Genomic DNA, 21,607 nt, shown 5'->3' with positions numbered 1-21,607 from the left:
CCTAGGGATATCGCTAATCCCTAAATTCATTCCTTACTGATTAACAAAGTTCCACCAGGTCATATTCTCCCCATTCCAGTGACATTGAATCCCATATTTCATCATAAAAACCATGTTCTCCATCCTCCACTACCTAATACCTTATTCCCATTCACTTCAACCCAACAGTCCCCTTTCTAATGTCCCACTCTAAGGCTACCCCCTCCTTCCACTGTACTCTATGGAATACTTTTACATCGGTAAGCAGCTTTTTGTCAACCTAAATCTTTCCATTTCCAACTCATATCGTCTGACTTTTGCTGGAACCTTATCTTTTTTTTTATGACAACCCTTCCAGGCCACTCTTTCCAGCCATGGTTGTACTTTCAGTCATTTCCCCCAATTTAATAGTTGAGGTGGGGGAGTTGAAACAGTAGTTGCTCCCCATTGCCTGTAGGAAGGCTCTATCATCAGCACTCACATTTCTCCTCTAAGGCTCATTCAAATCATATCTACCACCCAATCTACCACTAGCTATTGTCTAATGATCTCTAAGCCACTTTCCTTCTTTTCTTAATGAGTTCAATTCTTTCTTATCTTTCCAAATGCTGTCATCATACTAAGGGACTTCAGCATACCTATTGATATTCCCTCAAATACCCTGATAGCTCCTCAACTTATTCTTTTCCCATGACCTACTTCTCGACCTCACCCACAGAGGATCACACCCTTGATCTTGCCATCATCTCAAAATTCACTACTTCCTACCTTTATAAATTCTAAAATTACCTTATCTGATCATTTCACTTCTGGAACTTACTCTTCATCAGTACTCTCTACTCCAGAGGCAGGTTGGAGCTAGAGAGCTCCTTCCAGAATCTCCATTTAAGGAAGCAACCAAGCCAGCCATCTCTTTATTTCCTATTTGTTTGCATGCCTCTGGACTTCTGCACCATGAAAACCATTTTATGTTCTAATGATATTTAAGCATAAGTGTTCCAGCAGATTATAATAGGAGGCATAAATTAAGTGATCGAATTCTGTTTTAAGTCATTCTGTCAGTACATGTGACAAGGATTTAAATTTAACTCCTTAGCAAGGAATTGGTGCAGTGCCTCAATAGTAGTTCTCAAGAGTCAACAGTCAATATGGAGAGTGACATCTTATATTCTCTTTACTTTTCAATAGTGTAACTAAAAATAGCTATCGCACGGACCTCCACCGTGTATTTGGTAGATTCCAGTGACTCTATCCGTCATTTTTTTTAAAGTGACATTTATGGTGCGTCCATTGTCAATGATGGAATAAAAAATTCGTCATACTTACATTTTCAATTTTCCCTCTGTTTATTATCCTCCCAGTTTCATTTAAAATGGAAGCCTTTTCTGATTTTCCCTCATCCCTATTTACTAGTTTTCTCTTTCCTGAAGCTACCTTGTGTTAATTTTGTATGTATCCTATATTTATATCTGTGCATATTTTCTCCCCTGTTATATTGCACATTCCTTGAAGGCAGATGAAATTTCATTTTTGTCTTTGTATCTCCAGAATTTGGCACAGTCCCTGACACTTAGCTGGTGCTTAAGAAAAGCATGTTGATTGGTGACTTACCTTTCTATTTTACTGAATATAGATTTTCTCTGTTGGCTTCTTTGTTGAATATTTAGGGTTTTCTAAGTTAGTGATCTTCAAAGTGAAGTTGTGCTCCCTAGAGAAACTTCAAGATAGTCTTTGAAAAAAATACTATAAAATTTATGTTTTTCACCAAATAATAAGAAAGCAAGCTTACTATTAGTTATTATACAGATTGACACTGGGGACCTCAGTCCCATATGTCAGATGGTCACATGTCACATACAGTAATTGAGGTATCCTGAAGGAAGACAAGAAGTTCTTTGTCATAGAGTGACAGGATTGACAGTTTATTTGATTTCAAGGCATTGTGATATATTGCAACCTACATATGTGCAGTGAAGTGGATTTGTACATCATATTATCTAGCTTCAACTGAACCAACCCTCATAAAATGGAAGGTGGTTTAAAAAGACAACTGCAATGAAACTTTAGACTTAAGTCATTTCTAATAATGTGAATAAAAGTGAAAAACAAGAAAATGACAGAGTTTATAGTTCTTCTATTCCTATCGTCAGCCGTCATATTACTAAATAAAAATGATGATACTCAAACTAGTATCTTACAAAAAAAAACCCAACACAACTTAAGAATAAATGTTTATAAATCTCAATTGAGTTTTCTTACTTAATATCAAAAGCCTCATACCACCAGGGAAGCAAATATTCTTGCTATCACAGTAATAAATGTCTAAAATAATACATTTTAAATAACATAGCAACAAGCTAAAATGCATTCTTTCATCAGCAAATACTATTGGAAGACATAGAGAAAACATTTCTAAAGATTTGAAAATACAAGCATTAGAACAAATCATACCATATGAGCAGTATGTTGTGTAATCTATGAAAGTACAAATGTTTCAACTTGTGATATTTGCTATATTCCATTTCAATATTAACTACTTATTTGTGACCCAGTAAAGAAAGATCCACTTTTGTAATTAGCAAATAACATTTAATTTAAAAGAATGTTTTGTGGGGGAAATAAGATGAAATTGCAGCTTTGAATAGAATACAAAAAAATATGTGCCAAATTATGAAGATTGTACCAAATGTGAAATACAGTCTTGGCATCATTCAGAACAATCTCTTACAGCAAAGAAATTGAAGCCAGAAGCAAAGTGCCACAAAATGTCATATAATTATGGTATGTGAATGTAATAGAACATCAATCTTCTATAAGGTTTCAGAGAAACCTCAGAAGACTTTTATGAACTAATGCAGAAGGAAGTGAGCCAGAACCAGGAGAATGATTTATTCAGTAAAAACAACATTACAAAGACAAGCAAATTTAAAAGAATTAAGAACTCTGATCAATGCAATGGCCAACCAGAAGTCTCATGATAAAGCATTGCCAAGAAAGAGGTAATGCAGTCAAGGTGCAGATTAAGACAAAAATAATTTATTTGGCCAAAGTACGAGTTTGTTTTGTTTGACTATGCATGTTTATTTAAAGGGTTTTGTTTTTCTTTATTTTTTTCCTCTGGGGAATAGAAGTGGGAAAAAGAGAAAGTATAATTTTTGTTAATTGCAATTAAATATTAAAAAATAAATCCGGGGGCGGAGCCAAGATGGTGGAGTAGAAAGACGCACATACACATAGCTCTGAACCCACAACCCATAGAATGGCTACAGGGAAGTAACTCACGGCGAATTCCGCACCCAGAGGCCACGGAACATTGGAGCGAGGGAGATTTCTGTTCCAGAGAGACCTGCAAACCGGGGGGGGGGGGGTCCTTCGCGCTGCGGACTGGGCGCCGGGACTGGGAGCTGAGTGCAGCCCTGCCGCGGCCGCGGCACCAAGAGGAAAAGATCCGAGCAGGCTTCACAGACAGGATCTCCAGCGGCCACGCGGGTCCCTCCACCCACAGAGGGATCTGCAAACCTCTCGCAAAAGGTCCGTCGCGCTGCAGACACAAAGCCCAGCCCAGACCTGCTGCGGCCACGGCTGCGGCACCGAGAGAAACAGATCCGAGCAGGCTTCAGGGACGGGATCTCCAGCGGCCGCACAAGTCCCTCCACCCACAGGTGACAGGGGTGGGTGAGAGAGTCTCTTTGGCGGGTCGAGAGGGGAGTGGGGTGCCCCCATAATTCAGGCCCCCCCCGGGAGGTAGAAGCTGAGAGGCGGCTGCAGACAGGGGCTCCCCAAGCGGGAGGGAGCCTGAATCCATTGCGGAAGGTCTGTGCATAAACCCCCTGAGGGAACTGAGCCTGAGAGGTGGCCCTGCCCCGACCTCAGCACCAGAACCTAATCTCATACTGAATAGCAGCCCTGCCCCCGCCAAAAGCCCTGAGGCTGGAAGCAGCATTTGAATCTCAGACCACAAACACGGGCTGGGAGGATCAGGAGGTGAGGTGGGTGTGAGGAAAATATTCAGAGGTCAAGTCACTGGCTGGGAAAATGCCCAGAAAAGGGAAAAGAAATAAGACTATAGAAGGTTACTTTCTTGGTGAACAGGCATTTCCTCCCTTCCTTTCTGATGAGGAAGAGCAATGCTTACCATCAGGCAAAGACACAGAAATCAAGGCTTCTGTGTCCCAGCCCACCCAATGGGCTCAGGCCATGGAAGAGCTCAAAAAGAATTTTGAAAATCAAGTTAGAGAGGTGGAGGAAAAGCTGGGAAGAGAAATGAGAGACATGAAGTCAAAGCATGAACAGCAGATCAGCTCCCTGCTAAGGGAGACCCAAAAAAATGTTGAAGAAATTAACACCTTGAAAACTAGCCTAACTCAATTGGCAAAAGAGGTTCAAAAAGCCAATGAGGAGAAGAATGCTTTCAAAAGCAGAATTAGCCAAATGGAAAAGGAGATTCAAAAGCTCACTGAAGAAAATAGTTCTTTCAAAATTAGAATGGCACAGATGGAGGCTAATGACTTTATGCAAAACCAAGAAATCACAGAACAAAGAGAGAAGAATGGAAAAATGGAAGATAATGTGAAATATCTCATTGGAAAAACAACAGACCTGGAAAATAGATCCAGGAGAGACAATTTAAAAATTGTGGGACTACCTGAAAGCCATGATCAAAAGAAGAGCCTAGACATCATCTTTCATGAAATTATCAAGGAAAACTGCCCTGAGATTCTAGAACCAGAGGGCAAAATAAATATTCAAGGAATCCACAGAACACCGCCTGAAAGAGATCCAAAAAGAGAAACTCCTAGGAACATTGTGGCCAAATTCCAGAGTTCCCAGGTCAAGGAGAAAATACTGCAGGCAGCTAGAAAGAAACAATTCAAGTATTGTGGAAATACAATCAGGATAACACAAGATCTAGCAGCCTCTACATTAAGGGATCGAAGGGCATGGAACAGTATATTCCAGAAGTCAAAGGAACTAGGACTAAAACCAAGAATCACCTACCCAGCAAAACTGACTATAATACTTCAGGGGAAAAAATGGTCTTTCAATGAAATAGAGGATTTTCAAGTATTCTTGATGAAAAGACCAGAGCTGAAAAGAAAATTTGACTTTCAAACACAATAATGAAGAGAACCATGAAAAGGTGAACAGCAAAGTGAAGTCATAAGGGACTTACTAAAGCTGAACTGTTTACATTCTTACATGGAAAGACAATATTTGTAACTCTTGAAACATTTCAGTATCTGGGTACTGGGTGGGATTACACATGCACACACGCTCACATACATAGAGACAGAGTGCACAGAGTGAATTGAATAGGATGGGATCATATCTTTAAAACAAAATGAAATCAAGCAGTGAGAGAGAAATATATTGGGAAGAGAAAGGGAGAAATTGAATGGGGCAAATTATCTCTCATAAAAGAGGCAATCAAAAGACTCATTAGTGGAGGGATAAAGAGGGGAGGTGAGAGAAAAACATGATGTCTACTCTCATCACATTCCACTAAAGAAAAGAATAAAGTGCACACTCATTTTGGTAGGAAAACCTATCTCACAATACAGGAAAGTGGGGGATAAGGGGACAAGCAGGGTGGGGGGGATGATAGAAGGGAGGGCATGAGGAGGAGAGTGCAATTCGAGGTCGACACTCATGGGGAGGGATAGGATCAAAAGAGAATAGAAGTAATGGGGGACAGGATAGGATGGAGGGAAATATAGTTAGTCCTATACAACACAACTATTATGGAAGTCATTTGCAAAACTACACAGATATGGCCTATATTGAATTGCTTGCCTTCCAAAGGGAAGGGGTGGGGAGGGAGGGAGGTAAAGAAGTTGGAACTCAAAGTGTTAGGATCAACTGTCGAGTAATGTTCTTGCCACTAGGAAATAAGAAAAACAGGTAAAGGGGTATAGAAAGCTATCTGCCCCTACAGGACAAAAGAGAAGATGGAGACAAGGGCAGAGAGGGATGATAGAAGAGAGAGCAGATTGGTCATAGGGGCAATTAGAATGCTTGGTGTTTGGGGGGGGAGGGGATAAAAGGGGAGAAAATTTGTAACCCAAAATTTTGTGAAAATGAATGTTAAAAGTTAAATAAATAAATTTAATAATAAACAAAAAAAAAATAAATCCACAAATTACAACAGAAGGCATCAATAAAACTTGAAAAAGAAAAGTCTTTAAATAGAATCTTTACAATACTTTGTAATGAGATGGAAAGTGATCATGAAAATCTCTTATACCATACAGATGTCTTCCCTTTATCGCATGTCCGTGCACTTAAAAAAAACTATAGAACTTAAAGTTCAGTTACACATTTTTCTGGTGCAAATATACATATGTTCCAACTGGCCTTTTCTGTAATGACAAATATCTCTCAGGAGTATGCTGAGTAGCAGGGATTAGGGGAAAAAAATAAAGACACTAAATCTTTCTCTTCACGGTAAAAGCAACCTTTTACAATGACTGAGAATGCAACTACCTTTTGAAAGAAATTTACAGTATGGAAAGAGCATTTTGGAAATAAATGCTTAGACAGGATTCTATTGTTACATAATTTTGTTACAGAGATTGATTTGCAAGTCACCTATAAAAATGCTCTTATATGTACATTTTAAAACAGTTTTATAAACTGTTTAAAATATTATAAATGAAGAGCTTCAGTGGATTTTAAATTCATATATTGAAATATATGAACAAGTGATTGAAAGTGACAGATTCATATAAACCTGTGAGAACTTTTATGATCTGATGCAGAGTAAAGTAAGCAAAATCAGGAGAAAATATATTGACTATGTAGCCTCCTCCACCTTCTTCTATATTAAAAAAGAAGGTAAATGTTTCCCTTTCCCTCAGCTCCCAGGAGGGATACTGAAAGGCATATACACACACACACACGCACGCACGCACGCACATAGTAAAAGAGGCAAAGAGATAGATAGACAGTAAGGAGAAATGACTAGAGGAGAAAATACTCCTCCACTGAGCCCAGGACCTGGAGACAGGATTATCTGTGACCTGCCCCTTCCGCCCGGGAGGAGGAAAACTGAAGAAATAGTGACACCTATAGGCTAAAAAAAACCCAATACTGCAGAGTAATACTCTGATTAAGATCACAGCAGTGACCAAATCATGTCTTCAGACAACTGATAATGAATCCTGTTTCCCATTTTGGTAGAAATGAGATGGACTAGAGATATAAGATGAAATATAAATTTTTAGACGTGATCAATGTGTAAATTTGCTTTGACTTTAAGTATTTTTTACAAGGGAAGGCTTTTTTTTTTTTTTTTTTTTTGCAGAGGAATTATGGCAGGTGTAGGGGAGGGTGACGCCAAAAAAGACTCAATGGGGAAAAAGAAAATATCGTTATTGAAACATCAAAGAAATATACAAAAGAGATGAAGGAAATACTGAAATTATCATCTTTAATTACATACCTATTTGAAATATTAATTAAATTTTCTCCTCTCCTCTGATACTCGGGTAGGTCACTACTGTTACTGCCAATAAGGGTGTTGTTGGAAAGACCTAAAAATCTAATGTGAACTGAGAGTGATGGTGAATGAGAAGTCTCCCTGATCTTCCCCGCCTTTGCACTGAAAAGGAGGACAATCCGAATTAACTGCACCATTAGTCTGGAGATTTGACATTCCATCCTTCCCATGAAAGGGATGGTTAAAAGTAGAATAATCTGAAGCAAATATATTTCATATATGGCATGGTATAAGAGATTTTCATGATCACTTCCCATCTCATTACAAAGTACTGTAAAGATTCTATTTAAAGACTTTTTCTTTTTAAGTTTTATTGATGCCTTTTGTCATAATTTGTGGATTTATTTTTTTAATATTTAAGTGCAATTAACAAAAATATACTTTCTCTTTTTCCCACTTCTATTCCCCAGAGGAAAAAAATAAAGAAAAACAAAACCCTTTAAATAAACATGCATAGTCAAACAAAACAAACTCGTACTTTGGCCAAATAAACTTTTTTTGTCTTAATCTGCACCTTGACGCCATTACCTCTTTTTTGGCATGCTTTATCATGAGACTTCTGGTTGGCCGTTGCATTGATCAGAGTTCTTAATTCTTTTAAATTTGCTTGTCTTTGTTGAATTATATGAATTATATATTGTCTGCCTATCTATCTTCTACATTTCTCCCATAAAAGGAATTTTGTAGGGTACTTTTCCTAATTTTATGAGAATAATATGAGTTGCTTAGGTGTTAATTGTTCTTTAAGTATTTGACAGGATTCAGATATCAATCCGCCTGGAACATATACTTTAATTTGTCAGTACCACAGAGTATCATAATAAGAATAAATCCTGTGGTAGGGCATGAAGAAATTGAAAAAGGAATGAATTAAAAATATCTTTTACTAAGTACTCAATAATTAATAAGCATCACTCCAGAGTTATAGTGACTGACAGTAAAAGGAGAAAATTAATTTGACCATCACCAGATACTACCAGAAAAAAAAAAGTTTGAAGTGGATGGTGTGAGAGTCATTGCTCTTAAGAAGCTCATACTGTGATCAGAAGAAATGATACATGTAGGGAGGTTAAGCTTGGTCATCTGGTACAAATTCCCCACATAGAGAGCCTGGGAAGCTCTCCTCTAGAAAAATCATGATGACAGAAGAAAAGTGTCTTGGAGAGATTGAAGAGCATGCGAAGACATTATGCAATTGGTTCCCACTAGCTATTCAAATATTTTTTCTTCCTTTAGTTGACTAGAAAAAAAACTAAACACACCTCTGGAGTCTCTTAAGCTAACATAACATAAGCTAGTAGATGTGGACTCAAAGAGTATCTTGAATCTGGGCAAGCTATTCTAAGGACCCACATGTCCCTATGAGTAAGGTAGGAGGAAATATCAAATATATTAGACCAAAATAAGCACAAAAGAAGAAATGAGAGAAGTAGATACAACATAAATAAAAAAGACAGATCAGTTTACCTTTCATCCTCAGAGGAGTGCTTGGAGGCCTATTCTCAGAATCTCTCTCTAGTTCTAAGATAGTTTCTTTTTCTTTTTTTTTTTTAATACATATTCCTTAGGGTATAACCAAGTTTCTCACACAATGGATTTGATTGATTGAAGAAGATGTATAGGTTCTTTTCACACTTAATTCTTATTGATTGGTTCACTCATGAAGTTTTCTCATCGAACAAAGGTAAATAATTTTAGATGGGTAAGATAATCAATGAAACTCCACCCTTACATATAGCAAAGTGAGGATAGTCAAATTACCAAAATAAAAAACAAGGTGAAATCACAATAAATGAGAGAAGAAATAAAAAGAATTATTACTACCTACCTCACACAACTATATACAATCAACACTAAAAATTTAAAAGAAATATAAGTTTAAAAGAAATGTAAGATAGCCAAATTATTATTCATGTGAAAGAGGACTTAAACAGCCTAGTCTCAGAAAATGAAATTGAATTAGTCACAAAGGGCTATTTCTTTAATATTCTAGTCAAAAGATGCTATATCTTTCTAATTCAACTTGTCCAAGAGTTTTTTCAGTTCTCAGTAGATCTTTCTGTGCTTACAGGGAACTTGAATATAACCTAGCCCCCAGTTTCCAAACCATCCTCCCCTTCCCCTCCCACCAGCCTGGCTCAGCTTCCTCACTCCTCCTTCCTCCCAATGCCAGTCCTATTTAACCCAGATAAGAATCCTATTGAAAACCCACCAGATTTTAACTGATTTAGGTGCTCAATTCTACCTGGGGCTCCACTGGACCTGTCCATGCTCCCTGAATGCCTTTATTGTAAGTATGGCTCACCAACAAAGTAAGTTTGCTATACAATAGTGTTGTGTGCCTTGTATTTCCTTGTAGTTAATTATTGGTATCTCGAACCTTACAATTCCTGTATTAAGAAAGAGGGAAACAATAAAGTTTTCTACAATTATGTTGTTATCTCTGTTATTTTGTATGTTACCTTTTCCTTTATGAATTTTGATGCAATGCTATTTGGTTCATATATGTTTGTACTGAACGTGTTTCTTTGTCATTGGTAACTTTATGAATTGTGTAGTTTCCCTATTTATCTTTCTTAATATTATTAAACTGTTTTCACTTTGTCTGACATCATGATTACAACTTCTGCTTTGGGAGAATCATCTAATACATAGAGAATTTTGTTCCAGATTCTCATTTGTATTCTGTATGTGTATTTTTAGATGTGTTTCTTCTATACAACAAATTGTTCTTCCTATCCATTGTCATATTTGTTTTATTGCATTGTGTTACTCCTCTCTGGGCATCTAGATGGCAAAATGGATAGAATGTCAGGCTTGAAGTAAGGAAGTTCAAATCTGGCCTAAGATACTTACCAACTGTGTGACTCTGGGCAAATGAGCTGGGGAAGGAAATGTTGAGCCAGTCCAGTATCTTTACTAAGAAAACCCAAATGGGGTCACAAAGAGTCAGATATGACTGAAATAACTGAACAACAACAACTTGTTCCTTTCTAGGAATTGGTCTCATTCCTCTCTTAGATGCATTCAGGACTTTGTCTACTGGATCCTTCATCCTGAAGTCTCACTCCAATCCTGGAATTCACACATTGGAAGTATCCTCTGCTCCTAGAGACTCTCTCTCTTTTGGATGACCACTCCCAGAACCTCCATTTACTGAGGCCCAAACCATCCATGTTTCCTCTCTGGGCTGCACTCCAGCCTTTTTTTTTTTTTACTGTGCACTCCAGACAGGTTCCTTTGTCTTCTCCTCACACAAACACTTTTCAGGTTCTTTTTGTATGTCTCCTTCCATCATTAGAATGTAAGCTTCTTGAGGGCAGAAACTGCTCCTTGTTTCTACTTGTATTTCCGATGCTTAGTATAGGACCCCTAGGGGGCAACTAGGTGGTGCAGTGGATAAAGCAGGAGTCAGGAGGACCTGAGTTCAAATCTCATCTCAGAAACTTGAGATGTGTCTGACTAGCTGTGTGACCTTGGGCAAGTCACTTGACCTCAACTGCCTCATCCCGGGTCATCTCCAGTCATCCTGATGAATATCTGGTCACTAGATTCAGATGGCTCTGGAGAAGTGAGGCTGGTGACCTGTACAGCCCTCCCTCACTCAAAACAAAAGTCAAGTGCAAGTCATGTCATCATCTCTCTGATGGCATGGTCTTCTTTGGCAACGAAGGATGAACACACATAGGACCCAGCATATAGTTTTAGCTTAATAAATGCTTGCTGTCATTTTTTCCACATTTTTAAGGTTACAATGAATAGATTTGGTTTTCTCCATTTATTCATTTTTTCCTCCTTTATTCTTTTAAGCTAGTACGTTGTCCCAGTGACTAGTTTTATTATATTTCTTTCATGCTAATCTATTCTCACAGGTTCTTACTCCTCATGACCTGCCCTACCTTAAATTCCTTAACTTTATGTATACAATGGAGACCTTCTCCCTCCAACCTCCAGAACACATACACATATTCTATGTGCTTCCAGTGGAAGCTCTGGGTGGTCATGTGTAATTTACAAGGTGCTTCTGGTAAGTGGCTCTCTTGGATATGGCTCTTCAAGTGACCAGATCTCTGCAAGGAGCAGAGGAAGACAGCCCTTCTCAACCCTGACATTGGTGACTTCTGTTCTCTCTTGTATGTTTGTTTCCTTTAGCATTAACCTTATAAGAACTGGAATGTTCCAGGGTTCTGTCATTGTAGCAGTGGTATTTCCCACCAGCAAGGTAGTGAGAGTGCTATTTCCTCAGTATAGCAGTGATTGATGACAAGGAAAAACACCTGTATTTATTTGAACTCTAATAGAAAAGAAGCCACTTGAAGAAAAATGGAAGTTAGCTATATTATTGGGAGTACTGTGTGCAGAGGTGAAATATAAAATGGTTAATAGGCAAAATCAATGAACTGTATTATGCTTTGATAAGGCTTATCTAATAACAATCATATGCTCAGCATCCTCTCATAAAGGAAAAAACATCCTGTTCCACATCTGATTCATGTTTTTATGTTAGCTTTCTTCTTCCCAGGAACACTTAGACTTTGAGTCCTATTAGAATAGGCCAAATAGAAAACAATAACACAATAAGAAATATTTCAAATTGTATTACATTGCAATATGTCATCTTACATAGACACAATACAAACTTAAATAAATTGTTACTTAAATTGTACAAACCATTCTTAGCTTGTAGGCCATACAAAAACAGGTTAACAGGACAGATTTACATTATTATTTCTCTGAATTAATGATCTATCCAACCTCATTCCATCTTATCATTCTTTCATGTGTTCTTATATTCTAGTTATCTCTATTAAAATCCTCTTTGATGAAGGTGCCACCTTCTTTAGGCCCAAGGTCTCCTAGTGCATCCTGGGTCATTTCCAGTCATCCTCAGGAATATCAGGTCTCTGGATTCAGATGACTCTGGAGGAGTAGTGAGGCTGGTGACCTGCACAGCCCTCCCTCACTCAAAACAAAGTCAAGGGCAAGTCATGTCATCATTTCTCTGATGGCACGGTCTTCTTCAGCAATGAAGGATGTGAGTAGATGCAGCTGGCTGAATGCTAGCTGGGTAACTCATCTCCTTCTTTCCTGTCTGCCTTCCCCTCCCCTTCCTTCTCCTCTCCAAAGGAAGGTAAACTTAGATGGCCAAAAGATGCCCAGTTGACTTGGGTTTTACTGGCTCCTTTCCTATTTCCCCCTCCTCTCCTCTCCTCTCCATCCCCTCCTCTCATTCCTCTCCATGGCTTCTGGGAGATTAGATAAATAACATGGGCACGGAGAAACAGTTGTTGGTCCATAGGAGCAAACGTCTTCCCTTGAGATGAGAGACTGTTATTTTGCTAGTTGGAAATGGGTTGAGGGCCAGCTGGGTTAGGCATAGCTGCCTGGTTCTTAGGGAGGGTTATCACAGCACATCACATCACTACCCAAATGTCCAAATTGACAAATGTCCAAATCTATTTCCCAACATCTACGACTTTTATAACAGCTCTAACCCAGACTAGTATATATCTCTGAGGGGTTCTCACATGACTCAAAACATACTGTATGCAGTAAACAGCATTAGCAAAATTCCTCTACTGGTCCTGACCTCAAAAAGGAAAAGTCTTTAATTACCAAGTCCTGTGTTTTCCAGGACTTACACTACTTGGCCAGGCCCATGACCAATGTCCAGGAACTAATCCAGATGTAGCTCTTCTCTGCCCCATCCCTCAAGGATCTCTCATGCATCAGCCATGCAGCCTGGAGCTTAGGCAACTGGAAGGACTTACCAGTACCCCTACTCTCTAGGATATCCCTTATTATCAGATGAGCTACTGACGTCCAGTTCTGTATGCCTTCCTTGTAAAGGATGGAGTTATTGGTCTATAAGGCAAAATGACCTTCCTCAGGAGGCAAGTCCTTGTAGGTGGGATCCTACTTGGCCAGTGGAGAAGGCAGGGTTCCTGGAGGCCCCAGTTTCTGACAGTCACCACCTATTTGTGAAGGCATTTACACTAAAAAGACCCAGGCAGGTTTTATTTCTAATATGCCATCTCCATTTAGCAACAGAAGCTTCCTGTGTTCTATTCATCTTCTTAGAGAAACTATCTTGTATCAACCAACTCATAAAAGACAACTTTGGACAGAGGATAACTGTATGACTCTGGGACATCTATTTGTTCAGAAACAACTATATTTCAGTAATTATCCACTGGGGAAGAAAAAGATTTTCAAAAGCAGGATAATGAATGACTGCTCTAGAAGACTTGGATCTTCAGATACCTGACAGTGGTACATTTTGAACATGGCTTGGCACCTGCCAAAGGCTACACCCAACCTGGTCTTTATGGTCAGAGACTTTCAGAAACATGGGCATTGCAGGGTCATAAGGGATAATGGGAGAAACTGCTACAGTGCTATACCCTCCAGGAATTGTAACCTGTTCTGGATAACATTTGAAAGACACTGACTTGGTAAATGGAGGCCATCAGGCTATCCAGATGGGGACTGTGAGTTTTCCAAAACACGAAGAGTCAACACATCTTTGGGCTTCCTCCTTAGATTGAGAGGAAGCAAATGTCAATAGCTTATTCTGTACCATGCCTAGAATTTCTCCACATTTAAGTGTCTCGTATTGGCCACCATTTGATCTAGGGCCTCTGCCACAGTGGCCTCATCTGCCCCAGTCAACACTGTCTTCAACGTAGTGGTATACACCAATGCCCCCAAGGGAGGCTTCTTTCAGGTCTTTGCCAACAATAATGTGATAGTATGAAGGAGAGTTTTAGTAGCTCTACAGGACAATGAAGCTATATTGGACTCCTTTACAGGCAAAAGCAAACTGTTTTTGACTTCTCAGTGACAGGAATACAGAAAAAAGCACTGGGGAGATGTATAGCCCCATACCATTCACCCTGGGCCTGGGCTACCTGGTCAACTGGGACAAGATCAGGAATAGCTGTAGACAGGCCTGGTGACTTTGTTCAGCTTCTCTGTAGTCTTCCAGGTGCCACCACCTTCCTCAAAGGTAACAGAGGGTACTGTAATAGAATCTGATATAACAAAATACGTTAGTTTCCTTCATCTCCATCACTAGAGAAGAAGTATTTTTTACCTGCCTGAAGATACTGTATTGTATGTTAACTGCATGGTATGGCTTTCCACTTGACCATACTCACAACATGCCTGGAGGCTACAGAAAGAGCCAGCCTAGATATTGAGCCCATAATACCTTTTACCTCTATTGACTGTTCTCTACAGCCATCACTGAATAATCCAAATGAGGTAGGGGCAGTGGATTCTTTCAATGACTATTTTGACCTCTGGATCTAGGACTTCTGAGCAATTTTCCTTGATGATTTCTTAGAAGATACTGTCCAGGCTCTTCTTTTCATCATGGCTTTCTGGTAGACCAATAATTCTTAGATTTTTTCTCTCCTGGATCTATTTTCCAGGTGAGTTGTTTTTCCAATTAGATATTATTCACTTTCTCCTATCTTTTCATTCTTTAAATTCTGCTTGACTGATTCTTGATGTCTCATAGAGTCATTGGTTTCTATTTGCCTGATTCTAATTTTTAACAAATTGTTTTCTTCAATTAACTTTTGCATGTCCTTTCCCAACTGTCCAATTGTTCCTTTTAAGGAGTTATTTTCAAGTTAGTTTTTGTCCTTGCTTTTCCATTTGTCCAATTTTCCCAGTTAGGTTTTGTGCTTCCTTTTCCATTAGTTCAGTTTCCCTTTTAAATTTTTCTGTGATTTTTTTTTCACATTTTAAAAATCATTGGCCAGTTTTTCTTCTACTTCGCTAATTTGGATTTTAAAACCCTGCTTGAGCTCTTCCAAGAATGACCTTTAGGCTTGAGACCAGTTCAGAGTCCCTTCTGAAGTTTCAGATGGGAGTACAGTCTCAATGCTGCCTTCTTTGGTATTCATGTTTTGGTCCTTGTCCCCATAGAAAGATTCTATAGTCTTATCTTCTCTGGTTTGCTTCTTGCTCATGATGATCGCCCTTTTCCTGGCTTTTAAAGTGGATCTCTGCTTCTGGGGCACAGGGGGCTCTATCTCATCATTCTTGTGCTTAGAACTTGAGGCTTTGTGTACTGTGGCCTCTGATTCTTTCAGCTAGGGGCTAGAATGCTGTAGGTTACCTGGTGCTGAGCTGGCTGATGTGCCAAAGCAGAGGCCAAGTGAAATCTTTCTGAGTTTCCCCAGAGTTACCTTGGAGCTAGCTGCATTAAATGTGGGGGAGGGGTGGTCTGGCCACAGGACGTCTCCTCTCCTGAGCGCAGGCAGGCTCAGTGGTTGGTGAACTAGTGTTTGCATTAGTGTCTTCCTTAAGACTGTGCTATGCTGAGGCATGCCTGGGGTCCTAGTGTTGATGATTGCAGGCTCCACCCCCTCAGGCTCAGGATCTCCTCCTTGTTCACTGAAGTAGAGTTGTCTGGGACAGCTCCAGTTCTGCACTGGTCCCCTTCAGTTAAGCAACAGGGACCCCTCCTTTGTGATTTTCCTAGACTCACGGGCTAAGAGACTATTTGCCCCTTCGGCTAATCCCACTGTTTCAGGATTTTTCCTGGGGAACTCTTTTATGGGTTTTTCAAGGTCAACAAGGGGAGAGGTACAGCATTTACTGATCACTCTGCCATCTTGGCTCCCAGAAGTTCCAATAAGAGAGTTGGAGATTCAAGAAAAAACAGTGTACAGTTGAATTTGTTTATCAAAGGGTCAAACTGGGGAAAAGAGGAGAGATTAGCTAGTGTAGTGAAGATGGTCTAAGAGAGAACTGAGGGGTCAAGGGACTGGAGGTCATGGTGCAGATCCAGAGTGAGGTTTAGTAAAGGAAAGCAGAGGGAGATGTGACAAGCCACCAAGTTTTGGTAAGATATGAGGATTTAACAATTTGTTAACAACAGAGGTGGCACATTTGGGGATGATTTCAAGTGAGAAAAGAACAAGCATTTCTATAGCACCTACTATGTGGCTGCTAGGCACTGTGATAAACACTCTATAAATATTATCTCATTTGATTTAAGAGCAAGGGTCTGGCCATTCTTTGATTCAGTGCAGTACAGCAAAGAGAGCACCAGAATGAGACATCTGAGTTCTAGTCCTAGCCTTGTCACTCAATATGTAAATTTGGAAAAGTCAAAATCTCTCAAAGCTTCACTTTTCTCATTTATAAAATGAGAAGAGGCAGAGGTACCTTCCAATTATCAAAAGTTAATAACTCTATAATTCTAATTCTTCATAAAGAAATAAATGAGTAAATCTTTTTTTAAGTTTCCCTACAATGTATATTACTTTTATCAATGGGATATGTCCACTTATTAGGGCTATATGCTGCTAGAAAGAATAAGGATTTGTTCTGCACTTTGATTTAATTTAGAAATACCACTTAAGAGAGGCAGTGGATAGCATTTGTTATTGTTCTGTGGTTTTCACTCATGCCTGCCTCTTTGTGACCCTAGCTGGGGTTTTCTTGGCAAAGACAATGGAGTAGTTTTCTTCTCCAGCTCTTTATAGATGAGGAAACAGGCAAACAGGGTCACACAGCTAGTAAGTATCTGAGGACTGATTTGAACTCACCAAGAGGAGTCTTCCTGACTGGCACTCTATCCATTTTTCCATCTAGCTGCACCTAGCAGATAACATTCCTGAGTTCAATTCCTGCCTCTGAGACATGACTGCATACAAGCGTCATCTAATTTCTGACACGCAGGGCTACGTGGAGTGCTGAGATGACCAGAACAGAAGATGCTTATCTGAACAGGTAAAGGAAATGTCTTCATTTGGAGTTCCCTATCATAATAACATGGCAGATTTGGTCCAATTCTAATGGCAAGAAAATGTGAATGCATGGAATATAAGAGACACTAAATGAGATGAAAATGATCTTAAAAGTCAGGCTATCACAAGTATACCATGTAAGACCAGGAAAATAAAGAACGAAAGGTACTGAAAATGAACTGATGAATTTCTAAAGAGATATAAAACAAATACATGTCTTTAATTCAAAGGAATTATCTGTATTAGAGCTGAAAAATCAGTGACTGTAAAATTCAGTCAATATTATAAGCATTTTTTTTCCTCTACTATATAATGAAACAGTAAAGGGTTAATTGGGTAAAACAGAACTCAGTTTAGTCCCTGTTTAAAACCTTGTTAATTACCAATCACCTTCTTGTGTCATGCCTCCCTTCCAAAATTGCAGGTTTCAGAGTTTTTATATTTAGCAGGAATAAAAAATAGGTCCTTCATAACAAAGCGCTTTTTATGAAATTTAAAACACATAGACTTTGATTGAAGAGGGACTGCAGATGGATCCAGGTCTCTTCCAATTGTGAAGACAATGTGGTCATTTCTTCTAGTAGTACTGGCTCTGAAGGAAGAATTTTAAGATGCAACTGAAAATAAATAAATGTTCATAAATTAAATTGTGTAGGTTTTAGAAAATGATACCTTCAACTATTCTATCTATATTTTTACAGAGGCCCCAAAGTTTTAGTTATATCTTCTCAAAGTTTAATTAGTGCCTATAGTGGTTGTATATTCTTTCCTTCAGCCAGCAGAGACTTTCTCCTCTTCTGTATTAACATTACTTTTTATTCTTTAGATTTCTTCATAGTCTAGTAATTATCATTACACTCTGCTTTTACAAGTGGCCTGAGGAAGGCAATTGTGAGACTTCCAAAGGAACCTGGTCTACAGACCAAACTCAAATTCCTATGCCTTAAGACAATAATAAATGATCAAGGACCTACTACAACATGCCACATGCTGTACTAGCTAGCTGCTGGACGATTAAAAGGCAAAAATGAAACAGTTCCTACAATTAAGGAGTATATATTACTAATAGGGGAGACAATATGTACATAAGTTTATACAAATATGTTTAAAAGGTAATGGGTGTAAGGACTGTGATGATGGATAAGAATTGTTTCATTTTTTTCCTTTCTATATTAGTGTTTGGGGAACAGTTATATTTTAAAGAAAATGGTTAAATGGAATAATCTAATATTGAATATTATTCATTAACTAATAGCTCTCCAAAAAGTCTCAGTGCAGTTTTAAACTTTCTTAGCTTAAAAAACTATAGTAATACGAATTAGCATTTACACAGTGTTTTACAGTTCGCAAAGCCCTTTACACATCTCATCTGAGATGTGTATGTATGTACACACACGTACACACTCACACATATGTACACCTCTCCTTTCAATAAAAAAACTAGAACAATTAATATTTTCAGGAAAACTGCTATTTACTACAGTGAATGAAGTAGCTTATGCTGAAAAGCACATTTTTTTCCCTTGCCTGCATTCTATTATTAAAAGAAACCTTACGAATGTTGACCATTGTAGAAATATAATCATTTCAAAAGAAGCTCATGCCAGTTCAACAACTTTCTAGCCACCTGGAACTCAATTTCACAAATAACTACACAGGACGAAGAAGGTCCTATTTACTCATGCAAGAAAAACTAGCAAAATCATAACTGCTTTGGGGAGTTGAAGAAGGAAGTCTAGATTGCTATATCTTATTCAGGAGAGGGATCATTTTATTTTTGAAATGTTCATAAAGTACATATGTGGTTGTAAAAAAAAAAAAGCTCCCTTCTCATAAATACTAGTTACCTTTAAAAATAAAGCTAGATATGCTTGGGCCAGTTCAAAATCACGCTTTGTGGTTAACATTGACCCAATCATTTTCAAGAAACTCTGCATGAGTTTTACAGAACCACCACACTCTGGAGATAAGCTGCGTAGCTCTATTTCAATCGCTGAAGGGCCCAATTCCTTCAGAACATTAAGTGGAGATTCATCTGCATTTTTAAGGGGAAAAAAAAAAATCAGTTACCATTTGTGGTTATCTGTAATAGGAAAGAATCATATCATTAGAATGTAAGTGATCTGTTATTTATTAAAAGGAATTTTTACATAATTCAATCATTTGCAACTTATTTCTGCAAATAAGAGAAATAGCTTCCAAGTAATAAAAAAAACAGATTCTGAGGATAGTATTATTGTGAATAACATTTTAAAAGTCTCTGATTATCTGGAAGCAGGAAGAAGCAGCACAGTCCCACCAAACCTCCTTTACATACATCTACAAAATGCACCAGACAATTCTGACTAGAGAATTATCAAGGAGAAGGAAGTGATCAATGGTGTCCAATGTTGCAGAGATCAAAGAGAATGAGGATTAAGAAACCGGATTTGGCAAATAAGGTCAGAGGCTATTTTATTACATAGGATTAAGAAGAGCAGAGTAAAAGTGGGGGCATCTATTGTAGATGGTCTTTTCAAGGAGGTTAGCTACCAGGGCAAAACAGATATAAGATAATAGTGGGAATGGAAGAATCAAGAAAGGATTTTTAGTATGAGGGAGATACGAGCATGTTTGTAGGCAATTAAAAATGAGCCAGGAGACAGACTGAAAGTGAGTGAGAGTGGGGATGACAGAGGGGACAGTCTGTTTAGGAGACAGGAAAGAATGGGATCACTTGAACAAGTAGAGGGCTCAGCCTTGGTAAAGAGTAGGACCACCTCATCTTATGAGATAGGAGTGAGAAGAAGACAGTGACGAAGCCACCTAAGTGAAAGGAGATGAGGAAGAGAGAAAAGGGAGCTCGTGGCAAATATAGTGGGAGAGAGAGCCATCTGAGATTCGAGGAGAAATGAAAAGGCTTGGAAGAACCAGTGTGGAGATTGAGATAGTGAGTTGTTAAAGCAGTTATAGTGGGATTGCCCAGCAGCAAAGAAGGTCAATAGATTACGGTCAGATAAGGGAATTTTGGAATTCTTGAACACAGAGGTGGTACATCTGTGCACAATGGCAAGATCAATGACCATATCTGTGAGTGGCTGAGGTGGAGTGGAGTAGCACTCAAGGGAAAGTGAGCAGGTTGAGGGACCGAGAGGTTAGAATGGGGATGAGAAGGGAAAAAATAGATCTGTTAATTAAAAATAGAGAGATAGAGAGGTGCTACAGAGGTGGAAAGTGTTCACATGAGGCCAGTGTATTAATAGTTTAACTTAATTGTTTTACATTGTTATGAGAGACCTCTCACAGGGGACAGGAGGGGCAAATTTGTAAAAGTTTAAAATACAAAAACAAAATTAACAAAACAAAAATACTAATACTAGCTCTTCATGGTAGCAAAAGTTGGAAATTAAAAGGATTTCTTCCTTTTGGGGCATAGCTAAACAAACTATGATAAGAGTATCATGGACTATTACTGTGTCATTAAAAAATGATGAAACAGATAATTTCAGAAGAAACTGGAAAGTCTTCTATGAATAGATGCAGACCCAAGTAAGCAGAACTAGTGGAACAATGTATAATATAACATCATAGAGAAAAACAACTTTGAAAGATTTTGTAACTTTGATCAACACAAAAACCATCAGTCCAAAAGACTGAAAATTCAACAGGCTACTTACTCATGTCCTAAAAAGGAAGAGATGAAGTTAAAATTCAGAAAGAGACCAGTACTTTTGGCAATATCTAATGTAATCAATTGTCTTGCCAGGCTATGTAGCTAGCTATGAATTGAGGGATTTGATTTTTTGGTTTGACTTAATGGGAGCAGGAAGAGTAGGAGGGACAAATTAACAGAAAAAAATGCTGTCAACTGAAATTACAAAAAAAAAAAAATTTAAGGAGAAAATAAAAAGAAACAATAATGACTAGACAAAATTCCAGTTGTGAAAAGATATTATTCAAAGTTCACTTCTGAAAAATATCTGTTCAAGTAAACTAGAGCAGATGGAAGTTATCAAATTGCTTATTACAAAATGCCAAATTTAATTGATGTTTGACAATATCATTAAATGGATAAAAATATCACAAGTCCCGTAAGAATTCTCTCCACCCAAAACAAAATACCAACATTGGTACAAAATGGTATCAATCTGTACACCAATACTGATTGATATTCAGATAAATTGATTGATATTCAGATAAATGAATTAAAATTAAAATTACTGAAAACTAAATTTAAAACAAAACATACTCAGCTCATTAATTTTTAAGGTTGCTTTTTTTGGTTTTTTTTCGATGCTACTACTACTAGCAAGCTGACTCAGTAGATAGAGCATCAGGCTGGAGTCAGCAAGAACTGAGCTCAAGTCTGGCCTCAGACACT

The 21,607-nt window shown here is 38.3% G+C and overlaps 1 protein-coding gene and 1 long non-coding RNA gene across 3 annotated transcripts in view; one reads left to right on the top strand and one right to left on the bottom strand.

Annotated features, from left to right (window-relative positions):
- LOC140496962 (uncharacterized) overlaps positions 1-21,607 on the top strand; it is a 238,544-nt gene that overhangs the window by 185,550 nt on the left and 31,387 nt on the right. Inside the window, exon 8 of one of the 2 annotated variants that reach the window (XR_011964469.1) lies at positions 17,093-17,230. This is a non-coding gene — a long non-coding RNA (uncharacterized lncRNA). Of the gene's footprint in view, positions 1-17,092; positions 17,872-21,607 lie in introns of those variants that run through there. The other variant, XR_011964470.1, reaches the window with a different exon arrangement.
- Positions 17,447-21,607, bottom strand: part of WDR36 (WD repeat domain 36) — a 58,349-nt gene continuing 54,188 nt past the window's right edge. Inside the window, exons 22-23 of the mRNA XM_072597382.1 lie at positions 19,095-19,282; positions 17,447-17,864 (exon numbers count right to left, since the gene is read on the bottom strand). Of these exons, the coding sequence (XP_072453483.1) occupies positions 17,715-17,864; positions 19,095-19,282 (338 nt within the window). The 3' untranslated portion in view covers positions 17,447-17,714. The remainder of the gene's footprint in view (positions 17,865-19,094; positions 19,283-21,607) is intronic.

Source organism: Notamacropus eugenii, chromosome 3 (genome assembly GCF_028372415.1).
Source record: "Notamacropus eugenii isolate mMacEug1 chromosome 3, mMacEug1.pri_v2, whole genome shotgun sequence".
Taxonomy (NCBI): Eukaryota; Metazoa; Chordata; class Mammalia; order Diprotodontia; family Macropodidae; genus Notamacropus; species Notamacropus eugenii.
Note: the sequence above shows the minus strand (reverse complement) of the source record. Positions and strands in the feature narration are given on the sequence as shown.